This window comes from Silene latifolia, chromosome X, assembly GCF_048544455.1.
Source record: "Silene latifolia isolate original U9 population chromosome X, ASM4854445v1, whole genome shotgun sequence".
NCBI lineage: Eukaryota > Viridiplantae > Streptophyta > Magnoliopsida > Caryophyllales > Caryophyllaceae > Silene > Silene latifolia.
The window spans coordinates 343,795,656-343,814,076 of record NC_133537.1 but is presented as its reverse complement, the minus strand read 5'-3'; the positions used below and the strand labels follow the sequence as shown (position 1 = coordinate 343,814,076).

At 36.3% G+C, this 18,421-nt stretch overlaps 3 protein-coding genes across 6 annotated transcripts; 2 read left to right on the top strand and 1 right to left on the bottom strand.

Moving 5' to 3' along the window:
• Positions 1–83: 83 nt before the first annotated feature.
• Positions 84–5,100, top strand: LOC141619705 (diphthine--ammonia ligase-like; the record flags this gene model as incomplete). Its single annotated transcript, XM_074436727.1, is given in 9 exon segments — positions 84–287; positions 441–473; positions 1,156–1,238; positions 1,329–1,401; positions 1,732–2,077; positions 2,175–2,506; positions 2,650–2,987; positions 3,967–4,306; positions 4,479–5,100. Coding segments are annotated over 9 exon segments (1,983 nt in total), but the record flags the coding sequence as incomplete, so codon positions are not given.
• A 743-nt stretch (positions 5,101–5,843) lies between these two features.
• On the top strand, positions 5,844–9,379 carry LOC141619703 (uncharacterized). The gene is made up of 3 exons (XM_074436726.1): positions 5,844–6,293; positions 6,454–8,303; positions 8,638–9,379. Exons 2-3 carry the CDS (start codon positions 6,753–6,755, stop codon positions 9,022–9,024), a joined length of 1,938 nt encoding a protein of 645 aa, XP_074292827.1. The 5' UTR covers positions 5,844–6,293; positions 6,454–6,752; the 3' UTR covers positions 9,025–9,379.
• Positions 9,380–10,093: 714 nt separating this feature from the next.
• Positions 10,094–14,919, bottom strand: LOC141619702 (uncharacterized). Of its 4 annotated transcripts, none has more exons than XM_074436722.1 (8): positions 14,635–14,919; positions 13,037–13,350; positions 12,068–12,438; positions 11,522–11,771; positions 11,280–11,445; positions 11,092–11,194; positions 10,878–11,006; positions 10,094–10,763 (listed from the first exon to the last, which is right to left on the bottom strand). In XM_074436722.1, exons 2-8 carry the CDS (start codon positions 13,284–13,286, stop codon positions 10,263–10,265), a joined length of 1,770 nt encoding a protein of 589 aa, XP_074292823.1. In that variant the 5' UTR covers positions 13,287–13,350; positions 14,635–14,919; the 3' UTR covers positions 10,094–10,262. The 4 variants fall into 4 exon arrangements, with proteins under 4 accessions (XP_074292823.1, XP_074292824.1, XP_074292826.1 ...); XM_074436723.1 differs by having other exon boundaries at positions 14,673–14,917; XM_074436725.1 differs by lacking the exon at positions 14,635–14,919 and adding an exon at positions 14,525–14,565.
• Positions 14,920–18,421: the final 3,502 nt, after the last annotated feature.

Sequence of the window (18,421 nt, the reverse complement as noted above, 5' to 3'; positions counted from 1 at the left end):
TACTTTGCTTTGGTGTTCGGCAATGTTGATTATATCATTTTTCTATTCTTTTGTGATGTAGGCATTATGAATTGAGCTACACAATGACCCCTGGAGATGAAGTTGAAGATATGTTTGCTTTATTAGCCGAAGTAAAGCGGCAGATACCTTCAGTAACTGCAGTTTCTTCGGGTGCAATAGCATCTGATTATCAGAGGTTGAGAGTCGAAAATATTTGTGCGCGACTAGGACTAGTGTCTCTAGCTTATCTATGGAAACAGGAGCAATCACCGCTTTTTCAGGAAATGGTAAATTGGATCAGTATTACTCTGCATACATTTTCTCATTGACACAAAGAAAGAGATAGAAACACACATGCATATCTTGATATGATCAATAATTTTATGTATACAATCGAGTTCTTCTTTACATTTCTGATGTTTTTATTTGTGGTTTAACAGATCACAAGTGGGATAATTGCTATTATAGTGAAGGTATGTTAAATGCTTCAGCCTTCAAGCATAATGCAATCTTGCTAATCTGGTGTATTGTTCATTTCTTGAGTTATTAGTTGGTAACTGCATAGGTGAGGTATCCTTGCCAACCCAATCTCTTAATTTGATGGTTTAATAGAGTTGATGTCAATATCAACATTCAGGGGATTGAAACATCTCTTGGAGCGATACTAGTAACAAATTCCTCATAAATATTGCAATATTGAGGAACATACCCCATACCCATTTAACTCCAACTTGCCTTCCGCAGTAAAACTGACTTTTTTACCTTTCATGTTTGACTACTGTTAAACATATTCTTTCTCTCTCTCCCCCACCACCATCCTTTAGCCTTGCCACCATCTTGCTGACACCACCATGTCCATCATATTAGATCTCACAGCTTTAAAAACAATTTTCCTTTGTATATGGGTGCCGCCCTCTTGTGTCTTTTAATGACACTTCACAATATAAAAGGTTCTTTTTTTTTTCTTTTTCGTTTTAGTCTAATATGTTGAATGCTCGCGTAATTTAAAGCACTCCCAAAAAAGTGGAGAAAAAGAATTCTTGAACAGTGTGGACTTTTTAATTTCTTATCTATTCAAAATGGAATTGCTCGTGAAAGTTTCTGTTAGGGAGCAATCATAACTTTTTGACATTAATCTATTTATTTTGATTGTAGGTTGCTGCTATTGGATTGAACCCTGCAAAGCATCTAGGCAAGGAGCTGGATTTCATGAAATCTCATTTGCATCATTTGAATGGGTGTGTTAGAAATACCTTCGTTACTGTCTTGAGTCTTGAATGAAGTAAGACAAGCAACTTTCTTCTAATATCCACTAAATTTTTTGCCAGCTTGTATGGAATCAATGTATGTGGTGAAGGAGGAGAGTATGAAACGCTGACCCTCGATTGTCCCCTTTTCAAGGTAATATAACCTTACCCTTGTGTTAGCAACTTTATTTTGCTTTTTTCAGTTGTAATCCAGAACCATAATGACTCATTGGCTTCATTGGTGATGGAAATCTGCTTTACGTTTGTATGCTAATAATCTTGCGTATTGTTGAGGCGCATCAAGTATGCTTAGTACGTTCTACATTGCCTACTGCTTGGTTGACATCTACTTGTAGATATTTTTTTAGGGTCACTCAGCCTGTATTTTTTCCGTCCGAAGCTGATGGATGTATTACTATTTTACACGTTTTCCTTATTTATTCTCTACGGAGTACCATTTATGTCGCGATCTGAACAATTACAGTTTGCTCGGATAGTACTGGATGATTTCCAAATCGTGCTACATTCTTCAGATTCCATAGCTCCTGTCGGCGTCCTTCATCCTGTGGCTTTCCACTTAGAACCCAAGCTATTCTGTACAGATTCAACTGGTAGCAGTATTGGGAACAACATCTGCTTGGAGGATATGAATTGTGTTTATGAGGTTGAAGGAGACAATTTATTGAAAACTCTTCATCAAACCCAGGATCCCGAGTCTCTTCCTAATTTGATGGAAAATGCCAGTTGTCGTGTGCATACATCAAAAACCGGTAGTGGGGATACATTTTCCATTGGTTGCTGGTTGAAGGACCCTAGCAGAACTTCTCCTGGTAAGTAAGCTGTTCACATGAAAACTTTTGCTTACCTATCATCGCTTTGGTCGCTTGTTGCGTGTCCAACAATGCTTACACCCTGCATTTTTATCAGGGTTGCAGGATGATTTGAAAACTGTTCTGTCTGGAGTTGAATCAGAACTCAAGCAGCATGGTCTTGGTTGGGAGTGTGTAATCTATGTTCATTTGTATATTGCTGACATGAACGAGTTTGCTTTGGCAAATGAAACATATGTGAGTTTTATCACCCAAGAAAAATGTTCACTCGGAGTTCCATCACGCAGCACCATAGAATTGCCTTTGTCACAAGTGGGATTGGGGAAAGCATATGTTGAAGTGTTGGCATCTAGGGATCAGGCCAAAAGAGTTCTACATGTGCAGAGTATCTCAAGCTGGGCCCCTAGTTGCATTGGGCCTTATAGCCAGGTACACATTTTATAATTTTTCATTCTCTTTAACCTCGGAAGGTTATCTAGGTCATGAAGCTATTTGCTATAAAATCTGATATCTATTGTAACTCGTTTGTCTGCTTCTTACGCAATCATCATGTCATATGTTTAATGCTGTAGGCGACTTTGCATCATGGCATACTACACATGGCTGGGCAAATTGGTCTTGATCCCCCAACAATGGCCTTGTGTAATGGTGGTCTTAGTGCAGAGCTGGAGCAAGCATTGTTAAACAGTGAAGCGGTTGCTGAATGCTTTAACTGTTCAATATCTACCGCTGCCATTGCCTTTATTATTTATTGTTCATCGAATATTTTATCGGAAGACAGAGCTGAACTACATGAGAAATGGGAAGGGTCCATTGGACAGCTTAAAAAACTTCATTCAGTCAAACGGAGGGTCTCTAAAGTAGTTGATCCTGTTCTTCTGTTTGTACTAGTCCCCGACCTGCCAAAAAGGTATTCTTGTGTTTCACAATGTTATTCTTCTTTCTGTTTTGTTTTGTTACTTGATCATGGTCCTGATGTTACAAATCGATTAGGGTATCTCATGTGGTGGAATAATTTCTGATGTATACTAGTTCAGTTCTTCTTGGTTTACTTTTAAGGTATTCCGGACCATTAAGTTTTACTTCAATTTTCAAAATCATTTTAATCTTTATTCTCGATTTAAATTCTAAGTTTTTATAAAAGAAATCCGGACTTCGATTTTAAAACCTATAAGTTTACCTTGACTTTTGTATTATGTTTCACTCTCCTTTTGTTTTTCACTTTTCCTTTTCTATATTTTCGCATTTTGAGGTGTGCGATCACCCATGGACGGTTCTAAAGGATGATTCATGTCAGCCGACCCCAAATCATTTTGGATTAAGGCTCTGATGTTGTTGTACTAGTTCAGTTCTTCACTTCTATCTACTCCTAACAACGCTTTCTGAGCATTATTCGTTGGCTCTTGGCATTGTACTGCTACTTGCTCCGTTGCTCGTAAAAGCCGTTTTTAACCCTTTCAAATATTTAGCTATCTGCAGTCTCATATCCGGATTGCCTGCCTTAATTAGTCAGTAGGTGGAGCAGAGATCCGGAGGACTTTCTGAACATGGATGAGGGCTGGGAATTTAGTATTTTTTTCTACAACCCAGAGCTAGTAACTAGAGGGTAGAGTTTAGCTCTGCTAGAATGCTAGGTGGTCTTTTGAGATTCTTATGGAATGACATGATGTTAGCATCAACTTTGCACCCTTGAAATAAGATGGTTTGATTAGATTAGTTTGTCAAGTTATTGGAATTTAAAGTAAGAAATTATTGCCTCGGTATTTCGGCACTCGTTTGATTTGTTCTATGCTCGAGGATATTGTATATGCTTAGTATCTAGCGGCGTCGGGAATTCTTACCTTTGGACATTTTTCACTGATAATTGTGCTACCTTTTAATTGCCGCAGAGCACTAGTAGAAGTGAAGCCAATACTTTTTGTCATGGATGATAGTGAATCAACAAGCGACGTAGCTACCCAAGATCAAGCATTTATGGCTTTGCAAAACTGCTGGGGATTTCAGCAAGAAACATGGCATGAAACTCTCGTCCAAAAATGCGTAGTGGTCGACCACATATGCTTGATTATGCTCGCCATTGCAAATGATGATATGGCAAAAATTTGTCAAGACACTCTGATTGCTGGGAATCCCCTCTCACAGGAACAAGCTGAAAAAATCGCCAAGTTCTGCATCTATCTCATCAATAGATTTCTCGCAGAAAATTTATTTACCTGGGAGAATGCCATGGTCAGTTTCTTGAGCGAGCCATTATTTTCTTTTGTACTTTATTTTCTTTTGTACTTGTTCAGTTATCGAATGGTTCTTGTTAGTTAATCCTTGGTTACTGGATAATCCCGTTTTTTTGGCTATCTCGATTGGGTAATAACTAATAACACGTCTTTTTTCCGCTTTCCTGCAGTACTTGAGGCTGTACTATCAAGCAGGTTCTGTAGTTCAGATGGAGACATTGTCGCTTGCATTCAGCATTGCATTCCAAGAATTTGCAGATGCCAATCCAGACTTCAAAAGCAGCGATAAACCTATTTTCAACCTCGTCCCAGTGCTCGGTACTGGGAGACGTGCAACATCTATTGACACAGTGTTGACGTGCGAGTTGTTGGCTCAGAAACCTCCCTCTAAGATTATTGACTAACCAACATTCTTTTTTACCTCACCCAAAGTCTTAGTAAGTTTGCAGGTCGACCGTGTCATTTGAGGTATTGCCTCCCGTATTGGCGGTTTCAGCTTTCAGGAGGTTTTATGTCGGGTGGTTTTGGACTTTTTGGGCGGCCTGGGGTGAAAGATTGTTTCTTTTGATATTTTTTTTAACCAAATGTTCGACATATTGATCCATGTCGATCTAGTGTGAACAAAAGACGTGGACGGTAGAACACGGGATTCTCATGACAAATACCCCGTATCTATTTGACATGATACTATATTACTATTCGATGTAGAAGTGTAGTAAACTATTGATTGTGTCGACGGTTTGGAATCTCGACAAATTTTATAAAGCCGACTCTGCTGATATTATCAACGACAATTTCGATTCCTCTAATTGGAAGTTGAGATGGATTAGTTGTGTTAGTAGGTTTACTTTTGTTCGATTCTCATTGTTTTCATTTGCCATTTCATTTGACTTTCTTTGATTTCATATAGATTATTTTATCTATGCTTAAATTTAGTAAAATGTGGTGAGAATGGAACTTTGTTTAAGTATATACATGGACATTGAATATCAATTTAAAGTATGGACATTGAGTATTTGTTTTGCACCATGAGTTTTGTCCAAATTTGAGCCGAGCAAGAATACATGAGCGGGTGAACTCTCCCACTCGATTCGTTATGATTACTACTATATTTACTGAGAATCGAACATGAAATCCATAGAATTTCTAGTCGATTAATCGATGTACTTTCAAACTTATACGAAGTATATTAGAAAAAATTGCGACAAAGATAAGGTATGAAAACCCGAATCAATCCTTATTTACCATATTTAGAGCGGGCAAAAGTGACTCAACCAGAGACCTAAAAATGACCAGATAATTGCTGACTTGAAAATGACTCGATCTGAATGACCTATGCTCGTCCTAAAGTTACCCACACCCAAAACAACACGTAATCAAAATGGCGATAACTACACAACCGAAAATGAATTTTGAACCCGACACTTTTCCGACTCAACCAATCACTCGCATGGGACCGACATAAACACATCGCTCTCAACCTGACCCGACCTCACCTCTACCATGGGACGGCATAGTCACATTATTCACATAGTAATAGTATATAGACTAGACCATAGAAGAAGTCACATGAGGACCAAGTTTGTGTGCTGTCACCATTGATGGGTCTTTCTGTAACCAAAGGTCCAGCTAACCCTGAGATTAGTGTGTCTCAGTTTACATAAAAATACATATTTTGTGATAAAGTCACCTACTTTATTTCCTTTTCTTTAACAACAACATAACCAAAGACTCAAAGAGTGTTGTGTGTTGTGTCATGTTTTTCTTAGATCCAAACTAATTCAAATGTGGGTAAGTTATTATTAACTAACTCGACCCTCTCAATACATACTAAAACCGTCTCATCCAATTCCGATTATTTACACCAACCTCTCTTTGTTCTATTTTACTGACTTTAGATTTAGATAGATGAGCTGAAAGAAGAAGAATAGTCAAAGTATACTTGATCTTTCATCAATTGGGGTTTTCTTATCCTGGTTTTAAAGGTAATTTCTTGCTTTTTTCCTCAATTTTATGGAATTATATGCTGAAAGTTTTGAACTTTATGCTATTTTGTTGAATATTGTATGTGGGTTTTGGTTGATTTTTCCCCAATTGTTAGTTGTTGTTGATTGAATGTATTGTGTGTTATTGTTTGACTTGCAGATTTGAGCTTTTTTTGGGTATTATCTGTTGAATTTAGTGAAGATTGAACTGAATTATTGCAAAAGGGGGTAAATTTTTAGGGTTTTGAGGTGTTTAGAGGGTGGACTTTTTGTGGGATGTGTTGAATCTTGGAAGACTAGTTTAAATCCATAAAAAGTTTGGATCTTTGAGTTGATTGTTTGAAAAATTGAGGTTAAATTGTTGAAAATTTGGATTAGTGTTGAGAAATGGGAGTAGGGTACTTTAGGTGTTAAATTTGCTGTATAGAGGAAGAAAAGGGAGGTATAGATTGAAAAAAGATGGAAGATGTATCCAAGTATGCTCATAGTCCAGTTCATGTAGCTGTTCTTCGTCGTGATTATGCGGGTTTGAAGCGGATAATTGGGTCACTGCCTAAATTGGCAAAGGCTGGTGAAGTGACTAATGAGGCTGAGTCTCTTGCTGCTGAGGCTAAGGCAGATGAGTTTTCTGGTATGGTCGACCGACGTGATGTTCCTGGTCGTGAGACTGCATTACATCTTGCAGTACGCCTGCGGGACCCTATATCGGCTGAGGTTTTGATGGCAGCGGGTGCTGATTGGAGTTTACAGAATGAGAATGGATGGAATGCTCTTCAGGAAGCCGTTTGTACGAGGGAGGAACAAATTGCTATGATAATCGCTAGGCATTATCAGCCCCTTGCTTGGGCCAAATGGTGCCGGAGGCTTCCTCGGATTGTGGCTTCGGCTTCTAGGATTCGTGATTTCTATATGGAGATATCGTTTAATTTTGAGAGTTCGGTCATACCTTTCATTGGTCGAATTGCACCTTCGGACACTTATAGGATTTGGAAACGAGGGTCGAATCTCCGAGCTGATATGACCCTTGCGGGGTTTGACGGGTTCCGTATTCAGCGTTCGGATCAAACGTTCTTGTTCCTTGGGGAGGGTTACACATCCGAGGACGGAAACGTGTCTTTACCTACCGGCTCTCTAATTGTGCTTGCTCATAAAGAGAAAGAAATAAGCAATGCCTTGGAAGGAGCCGGTGCTCAGCCCTCGGAAACTGAAGTTGCCCATGAAGTAGCCATGATGTCACAGACTAATACATATAGACCAGGCATTGATGTCACGCAGGCCGAGCTTATTCCCCATTTGAATTGGAGAAGGCAAGAGAGATCTGAAATGGTTGGCCATTGGAAAGCCAAAGTCTTTGACATGCTACATGTAATGGTGAGTGTCAAGTCGCGGAGGGTTCCCGGGGCAATGACAGATGAGGAGCTCTTTGCTGTAGAGGATGACGAGAAGCTCGCTAATGGAGGGGAGCAAGATGATTTTGATGAAATATTAACGGCCGAAGAGAGAAAACAATTAGATTCGGCTCTTCGAATGGGAAATTCCGAGGGGGTTGGTGAGGATGATGATCATGCTGATGCTAATCGTCGTGAAAATGGGTCAGGAGTTTCCATTGAAAATGGCGAGTCTTTTGGCAACGGTAAAGAGAAGAAAACTTGGTATGCTTGGAACAAGAAGGGTTCCAAAAATTCAGCTGATGAATCTGAAGATCCGAAGATTCTAAAGAAGTTCTCAAAGCTTGCGCCTGAAGCTCAGAAGGAGACTGTGGGCGATTCCAAGAAGACGAAAGATAAAAGCAGTAAGAAGAATAAGAAGAAAGGAGCTGTTACTGAGTTAAAGCATGAGAGTGAATACAAAAAGGGGTTGAGACCTGTTCTTTGGTTAACTCCGGATTTTCCATTGCAGACCGAAGAACTTCTGCCTTTGCTAGATATATTAGCTAATAAGGTTAAGGCTGTTCGGAGACTCCGTGAGCTTTTAACCACAAAGCTACCTGTTGGCACATTTCCTGTCAAGGTAATACTGTGATATAGTTTTCTGGTTCAAATTGCTGTCTTTTAAAAATAAAACTTGTGAATGTTTGATTTTATGTATAATTTCTGTTTTAAATTTTGTTAACAGTTAGTACATTCTATGTTACAACTCGACCTGAATGACGTGTTTGCCAGGTCTAGCTGTTTAGGTAGGTGGAACGAGACTAGATATTTATTAGACGACCAAAACATACCTCGGAACATATGACAGCTGGGATATGTCGACAGTTAACGCTATTACATAATAGAGTTTGGTGTTCTATTCACATTTTTGTTCTCTGCCTTACTGCTCCAATTTTACATTTCCTTCTTTGCAGATTGCCATCCCAATAGTCCCAACAATTCGAGTTGTCATCACTTTCACGAAATTTGAAGAGCTTCAGCCAACAGACGAGTTTGTTACACCTCCGTCTAGCCCAACCCATTTCCAAGATGCCAAGTCTAGAGATTCCGAAGGGTCCACCTCATGGATATCATGGATGAAAGGGAGCCGTGGTGGACAGTCGAGTGACGGCGAGTCCCAAAGTCATCGATACAAAGATGACACGGACCCATTCACTATACCGGCAGATTATACCTGGGTCGATGTCGGTGAGAAGAAACGCCGAATGAAAGCAAGGAGGGCAAAAACCAAGAAGACCCGAAAACCAACTGCACCCAAAAACGGGGACATCCGACATCCCTTGGGCGAGGAACCCGAGTAGCTTCAAAATAACAGGTTTTTCTCCAAAATTCCTGATCATGATAAAGGTAAAATCTTTCACCCATATTCTAACCTTTATGTAGGCGATGAACCAGTTCGTTTTGTCACCGTCTTGTATCGTTGTGTTGTGTTATGTGAAATGAGATTCAGGAGCAGCAGAAATCTCCAAATTTCTTGTTAGCTTACTAGTTCATGTATCTATTTATTGTTTTTCTGCTGTAGTGTATTGATTTGTTGTCATTATTTATGTGATCAGTGTTTTGTACTCCTTTAGAGCTTAGTTTAGGAAATACTCTTGTATTCATGCCACTCTATTGTGATGGATAACTATTCAATCAAAACTCTGTATTTCTCAAGTTTTGAAGTTGTAATTTTGATAGTTTCTTGTTCTTCTGGTCTAGTTACTGTGGTTTTATGATTGTCCATCCGAACGAGTTCATTAACAGCTTCAACAGCAGACAGCAGTAGAAGTATCGGTCGATACAAGATAGTACTCAATGCAAGTTAGAATCAGCCAATTAGTTTTTGGTTCTAGGGCTGTAGTATCATGGCTACCTGAAACTTGCTGCAAAAAGCAGTGAAATGCATTGGTCGGGTAATGTCCGAAAGACATAATTTTTGTAATTTTTGACTATCTGAAGAATTTTTCGGATTCTTGCCAGGATCGCAATCTCTCTGTTTACCCCGTCTCCCTCCCTCCGACACTGATGTCTCATATTCTCCTGCATCGGTTGCCTGTCATTTTTTCTCACTTAAATACAAGTAATCAATCTCGTAGTAATCAATCTCGACTCTTATTATAGACTCGGGATAAGGGTAGTTTTGATTTCGTAGTAATCAATCTCGACTCTTATTATAGAGCTCGAAAACAGAAGGAACAAGAGAGAAAGCGATTGGTAATCGGTGACAGAAGAGGGTAGAAAACGAGTTACTGTAGTCTGTAAGACCCTTTTTTTTTTAAGATTTCTATTACCATTAATTTCTCGACTATCCTATATCGCGACTTTTCTCTTTTATTCTTCTTGTTTCGATCTGTGTTACTCCGTCCTAAACCTCAGAAACCAGCAGAATCGAGGGACAAAATTCTGTATATTGACACAACATGAATATATGATCCTCTGATATACAACATTTCACTATAATACTATATATATACCCAAAAAAATCACAAGGTCATGCAAAATAGTAATTAATCTGAAAATGGAGAATCTAAATACATCTGTCGAATGTCGAAACCGGTTACCAAAACCTATCTTTGTTAACACTCAAATATCCAGCCATGACTTTCCCTCCTGTATTTCTCATCCCATCAATCAGATGACACCAAGTGGACCCCAACGCCCCGATATAGTAATCAGCATCGCTTGCCATCAGGTAATTCACCAACGGGTTCTCTGTACTCGTCTTTCTCCCTAGGCTCGCTTCATAGGTTGCCATTCTCGTGTTTCCGACCTGTCTTTTCACGTTGCTGTAGTAGAATTTCCATCCTTCTGGAATGTAATTGCTTGTCATGTTTACGACTTCCTCCATCTCGGTTGATAACCATATGTTCTTTACATCTGGGAATTGCTTGCGGATCCTGTCGGCTAGGGCCATGTAACCGTCGAATTGGACTAGCTGCATTTCGCGAGCCTTGTCTCCCATTCGAACGTGAACGCTTAGTAGCGGCCGTGGGATCCATGGTTTATGGTTCCACCACACGTATTTTTCTATCTCCGATTCTGGTTGTTCCAGGTCGTCCTGTTTTAATATCTAAGCTTAGATTCGACAAAATTGATTTTACATTTTTACCCGAACCAAAAATGACTCGACTATTTACAGTCGTAAAATGAAGCGAGTATTAAAGATTAGTACCTTAGACCATTCTCCTTTAAGACTTGCAAGGACCATTTCTGCAGCCTCCTTTCCGAATGCAGAATGTCGTTCAACGTTCATTAGATGACATGTATGTTCACTCGGAAACCTCATAAGATATCGTACCACCTGAGAAACATCGAAACCAAAATCATTCATACAGTGATGAAAATAGGACACCCTGAAACAGGCATAACATATATGACAGATCTACCTGTGCAAGCCACCATCTCCGTTCCATTCTACGATGAAATGCGAAGAAACTGCCATTAACCTCGGTTGTAGGCTGCAAATAACTCCACGGCGTACCCCAATTCCTGCAATTTTTCAATGTACAGATACATTCATAAACTGTTTTCAGTAAAATTCATTTTTCAGTAAAAACAGCGGAAAATAACTCACGTTGGTACATCCGCTTTCCATATCTCTTTCGATGAATATGTTTCTTTCGTTTTTATGATTCCCGTATCCCATGCTTCCTTTTGCTGCATTAGCTCAAATGCTCGATCACGACACTCTTGGGATGTTTCAGGAAGAAAGTAACAGGACCAACTACCACGAGACGCACCTGTAAGAAACGCAAACAGTTTACCCGGTTCTTACCAACCTTAACATTGAAATTACGCGATTTTCTGGTGTATTACCTTTGCAGCCATCATGATCAGCGCGGTTGTAGTACTTAGTAACAAGGACTCGTTTCTCAGCAAGCGCAATTGCCAAAACTCCACACATACCCGAAATTTGTGCTCCCATTCCCAGACCGGGATTTCTCTCAAAATCAGACACAAGAAATTTGATCTTTGGGTCGCGGCAATTCTGAGGATGCTGATGCAGCCATATATCGCGCTGCACTTTCCTCGTTAATGGGTAATTCTCGTCATCAGATCCTGTAATCTGCCATTATTGACACCCCAATAGCTAAAAGTTAGGAATCTGTAAGTAAGCCTGGAAAATGATCATTTGAGTCGGGTCATATTCCGTGTGTTTTTGCCATTTGTCAATCGGGTCATTTCACATTGGGTCAGGTCTGGTTAATTCGGATGTTTGACCAATTGTAATATACTGGTCAAACTTGTCAATCAAATCTGTCATTTGCAATCTGTTTGACTTTGACCAATCTGCGTCTGCTAATTATAATCTGTTGATTACCAAACAGGGCCTAATCTACAGGCAAGCAAATTATAACTTACCCAAGGCGGATAAGCGCCTTCAGACATATGCTGATGCCGGAACTTATGTAACTGCTCATCCTTAGATTTTTCCGAATAAGGGTCTAAGGATCCTCTCCAAAGTGTCCAAGGCGGAAATCTCTCATTTCCGACAAGCGTATCAAGCCGCTTGTTCATCCGACCTCTTGCCTTACAGTCCTCCAAATGAGGAGCTTTCGGAACATTCAATCTGGAGCTCATCGACGAGTCTTGTGTTTCATTTAGTAAAGAACTCCAAGCTGAGACTAGTGAAGACACCTTTTCCTTGTCACAACATCGAGTTTTTTCACTTGGATTTACGAATACTTCTCTTTTCTCGGTTTCAAGATTCGAACTATTGTCTCTACTGGTATCTACACAAAACAAAATTCCGAAACAAAAATCTCGTTTAAAACGGTTTTACACTAAGACGATCGTAAAAAAGGGAAAATGCACGCGGTTCCCTCGAAGTTTCGAATTTTGCCCGAAATACCCAATTTTTTGTTCGAAAAACTTTAAGCGGCTATAATTCGTGTCTACGAGTTCAGAAAGTGATAAATTTTTTTTTTTCAAATCGATTATCTTTCCGAGAACTACAATTTACAAAAAAAAAATGTCGTGTTTGGATCCCGTGACTAGGAGTTTTTTACGTCAAAGTTTTTTTACCGAACAAACTTTGATTGACCATATTTCTTGCTCACGATTTCCAAACTCGACAAATTTTTTTTTTAAGTCGTACTTCTCGAAAAGATATTCAATTTGAAAAAAAAAATCGTCACTTTCTGAGCTCGTAAACACGAATTATACCCTTTTAAAATTTTCCGGATCAAAAAACTGGGTATTTCGGACAAAACATCAAAGTCCAAGGACACCGCGCGTGCATTTTCCGAAAAACGGAAAAACAGAGCTACTCTGTTTGAAAAAAAAAAAGAGAACAACCAAATGATCATAAGAATGGAAGGAACAACATACTTGAAATGGCAGTCTCGGAATTCCAAGGCACAACAGAAGCTGCAATGTGATGAAACTGAACTGAATCGAGATCGAATCGAACAAAAGAAGTAAGAGCAGCAAATACCAAAGAAGTAAGACCTACTCCAAAGATAAAACCCACCACACATACTTGACATGAAAATGAACTGCTCATTACATATGCTTTCTGAAATACTACTCTATCCAATCCTCGTCGATCCTCCGTCTCCATCTTCCTCATGTTTGTCATTCAAATCGAATTCTTATATTCGCAACCGTCTTCTCAACAACATTCACATGAATTATCTTCCACCCTAAATAAAAAAAATACCCATATAAGAATTACCCTAGTGACTCAATGGCTGCTGCAAGTTGCGGGATATGATAATTGAGTGATATTAATATGAACATTAAATTTTAACTCAACTAATACCTATAAAAGGTAGCAATTATAATGTGATGACATGAATAGTAAGTCTTCTTTTTTCTTGATTTATATGGTTCACATTATACAAGTACAATTTCTAAGCATGTAAAATTTAAGGTCTACCAACCTAATCACATGCATAATTGCCTTTCTAAATTGGGTTTTCTCTCTTTTTTCTTTTTTTATATATATCAAGCATTAAATTAAATTCTTTTAAAAAAAAATCATGAATAATACATGATGAGAATTAGAGCAAGTCCAATGGTAAGCTAGTTGCAACTAGCTTACCTTTGCCACATCAAATGTTAAGCTACAACAATCTTAAACTACCAAACTTGTACAATGGTTTAGCTTTATTTATACTAGCTTGATTGAACCCAACTAATTTCTTATTGGTTGGTTTTTTTAGTGGATTCACTTAAGCTACTAGCCTAATGAAACTAGTTGCTCAACCCAAGCAATCCTACTAGGCTATCTCCAATGGTTTAGCCTATAGCTTGCAATTTTAAGAAATTGCAAGCAAGTCCCTAAGCTAAACCATTGGACTTGCTCTTATACATCACCATTCAACAAACCACGTGGTTATTAGGTTAGAAATTCATAATAATAGACTAAGTCAAAAAAAATTAAAGATAATTAACTAGTAATTAAAATAAATGATATTTTCAGTAATTTTGTATGCAACTGACTAGAATTAGTCAATGAAAAAAAAGGAGCAAAGTAAGAAAATTTTGAGAGAATAGCTATGATCATGTACAAGAAACTACTTACCTCCGATTCATCTCATTTTTTACGTTTGATTAAAATACTGCTCACAGAAAATTATAAACGTAGATAACCAAAAGAATGGAGTATACAACTTTGATCAAAATGATCAACTAAAATTTCATGGGAAAAATGTTATATATGATCATGTAATATTTGAATTAATGATGATTAGTAGAATAATTACCTAGAGATTAGTAATTATAAGAATTCAAGATTTTGTGATGAATAAAATGAGAATATTAAAAAAAATGTAGATAACATAAGGAAGGTGAAGAGAAAATGACCACACATACACATACATAGAACAAGTTAAGCATCATGAAAGAGTGGAGAAGACATGTGTATAAACTAACAAAAAATGCTACAAAAACTGAATATTTTTGCATGGAATTTGGATACTAACAAATTCAAGAAAAGAATCTTATGAAAATCTTAACTTACCCAACAAAAATTTAGCAGAAAATTAAGCAAAACTTGAGATTATAAGAATTATTATATGTTTTTAATTATTATGTAATTATATAATTATAATTATAATTATATAATAACTGGATAATTAAGGGTATATATTTGTATGTGTTTTGAGGAAAAGAACATAGAATTTTGAGAAGTAAAGGAAATGTCAAAAGATGATGATCATTTGTTAGGGAGAGGAGTGGTCTTGAAAGTTTATACTATTTGAAGTTGATGTTTAATTTGAAAGAAACATATAAGCTGACATTCATCTTTTATGAACCTTTCTTGCTCTCTTTTTTATATTCTTTCGGGTATTTGTGAGAGACGGTGTTTCACTAAATTAAAACTTGTAAAAAATTACTGTATTTAATTTGTTTGTCTTTTATAAAATTCTTATCTATGGTAGTCTAAAATGACATTTTTTTGTCTACTATATAGTAGTATTTATTTTCATAATAAGCATATCCATGTAGATATCAGTTAGCTTAGCTGGTAAAATTATGAGGAGTGGTATTTACGATCAGAATTCAAATCCCGTTAACATCATATTCGACATTATAGCCTCCTTATATTTTATAGTATCATTTATTCGTGACTTTTTAATATTACTTTTTACTTTAAATTACAAAAAAAAACTCGCGATGTATTATGAGACCGTCTCTATAAGACTTACACGACCTTATATATAATAATTTTTTTATAGAAAAATTAAAAATTAAAAAGTATTTGGCATGACATGGTAAGTTTTTTTATGAGGACTTGGACAAGTTGTCTCATTAATTTTTATTTTCGAAGAGGACAAACTGTCTTATGTTGAATTAGTCGGAGTCTGTACTCCATTATTTATGTACAAGTTACGACCTTGAACAGATTTGTTTCTATGGACTCCTACATCTGTTTTATACTTTTATGTAGTGAAGGTATCAAGTAATCAAACTACGAGTATCAATTAATCAAAGGAGACTTGTTCAATTAATGAAAGATATAGATTTGCTATATACTTGACCCGTTTTAAAATTTACATTTGACCTGTTTTAAGGTTTAAGACAAATACTTCTATCTTAAACCAGAATTTTGTGCGTATTAAAGGGTCATCGATTAGTAGTGGACTTCGTATAAGAGATTAAACACCATTTTTAAGATAAAATAATCTCACAATAAGTTACAGTAAATCCGTGGTACAAGTCGTTGTGGGTAAATACTACTATACGTCTATACCAGTATACCTCCAGTTGTATAAGCATTGTACAACCATTATACATTTATCCGAGTTTATGTGTAATTTTTCTGATTTTTTTATTTTTTTATATTTAAGTGTGTGAGTTCAGAAACTCTACCGTATAACTCAGATTCTTTAAAACAAAACTAAAAATTTTTAATACAGAGTTTGGATTCTAAACCTAATATAGTCTACTAATTGGCCTTTGTGAAACCCTTTTTTTTCATTTTTTTGAAACCACCTTGTTTTCGCTCATTACAAGATAACTTTGGTGGTATAGTCTACTAATTTTTGTCGCCGAGAAGAATTTTAAGATGTCTTTCCACATAAGGAAAAAAGAAAATTTTCTATGTATCATTTAGTTGGGTGTTATGTCATTTATATGTGTCGATTTTAGAATTTTAAGCACCCGTACTAATTTTTGTACTCCTACAATTTTTTGTCACCGTGAAGAATTTTAAGATGTCTTTTCCCATAAGGAAAAAAGAAAATTTTCTACGTATCATTTAGTTGGGTGTTATGTCATTTATATGTGTCGATTTTAATATTTTAAGCACCCGTACTAATTTTTGTCACCGACAATAATTCTAAGATGTCTTTGTAATATGAAATGATCCAAATAAAAAAAATTAAAGAAAAATCCACCATGGTTAGTACAATTATTAACATATTTAAATTATTATTATTATGAATATTCTACGATGGAGTAAACACCTACGTAACCAAAAATAATAGAGAAAAAAATACGACTCACTATAAAACCTATACTTGTCAGTGATCAGCTGGCAATTGATGGATCACCCAATCAAAAATCAAAATTTTGCTACATACAATTTGTCAATTTGTAATTAATAATTCATATTAATATAAACACAAACTTTTCCGTCTTAGACAATAAAACGAGTCATATAGATCATGAATGAATGAGACAAAAGCATAAGGCCTCTGAAATGCTATACTGGAGTCTCGTCCAGTTATATGAGATAATATTTGACCCGTTTTACACTTAATACGGATATGACCGTCTTAAGGAAGACCAGCTCAGAAAGAAATAATAGAGGGTCCATTATTTATGATCATAGTCCACACGAAAGTTAATTAGAGAGTTCATGACGATCGTCTATATATTATGACAATATTGAGTAATGTAAAAGTCTGTCATTTATCATTATTATAACACTAGTTTATGTGTATATCACTATAGATTTGACTTGGAATAATTTATACCAAGTTACAAACATGATAGTAGATGCTTGGATGTATAATAAAATTATACTCGTAAACATTATTGATATAGTATAAGGTATTACATCATCGGTGTCGGATCCGCTTAGTTACCTATCAAATCACAAATCAATTCACGCGACATAAGAATTCAAATTACATCGAATTATGGTGTGTTGAGTTATAATTTAACTTATTTATGGGTTATAATTTAACTTATTTATGCTTTATTTAAGTAAATTGTCTATTCGTATTATAAATTCTAACCGGTCGTATTACGAATTTGGTAATCCGAAATTACATAAATGAGGAGTGCATATCATTTTTATTCCTTTTCTCATTATTGTTGATGAATTTGTATGAATATTCTAAGGTGGGAAGGCATGAGGCATGTGCCAAGATCAGTAAATTATAGAGTAGGACAATAATTTATTTAAATATTAATAATCTAGATCTTATTTCAATTATTATCTAGAATTGTAACTCATTTTTTGTCCTCAAAACCTATTATTCCCATGCAAATATACTATAAAGATGTAAATATGTAATGGTAGCTACATTTTCATGAGTATTTAGTTAATTAAAAGATAGTTTTACCATAATGTGTGTCACAAAATTATACTATAGTATTTTGGTTAAACAAATCAATCACTAATAAATGACATTGATCGTATAATAAAATCATAAAATTGAGACAAATTTGAAGAGAGTTGTTTGTATAAGGTCTAAGGCCACCTTACACAAAATACTTGTAAAACGGTTTTATTAAATACAAATGTTAATTCATTTAAAATAAAAAATTAGTTATCTACAAGATTCGTTCTATATAAGGTTGTCTTACAGGCAGGATTTGTAAACTTAAAAAGCCAAGGGATATATAAAGAGGAATGATAACTATGTGTGCGACAGTTGTATGGTGTGACAGATAAAAAGTGACCACTTTATAATAAGAATGCTCATTTTTTTTATGTGATTTCACCTTACGAGAGTCTTACAGTATAATTTGGGCATAAGGAATTCATAAAAAGTGGTTGTACTTGAATGTGGAACACTTTAGGGTGTTGAAACTTGGAAGAAAAGAGGATTAAAAAGAGGCTTTAATTAACTAGGAAGCAAAGTTGAAGAAGATTGAGCAAAGAAGAACAAAAAGAAGAAAAAACAATGAATGACAAGTAATAATTAGTGGTACACCAACATTCGAGAATGTAGTAATTCACACATTAAGTGAAATGAATGAGTCAGGAATTTTTTATAGGACTGACAAAATTGCCAAAACTCTTGGTTGGGGGAG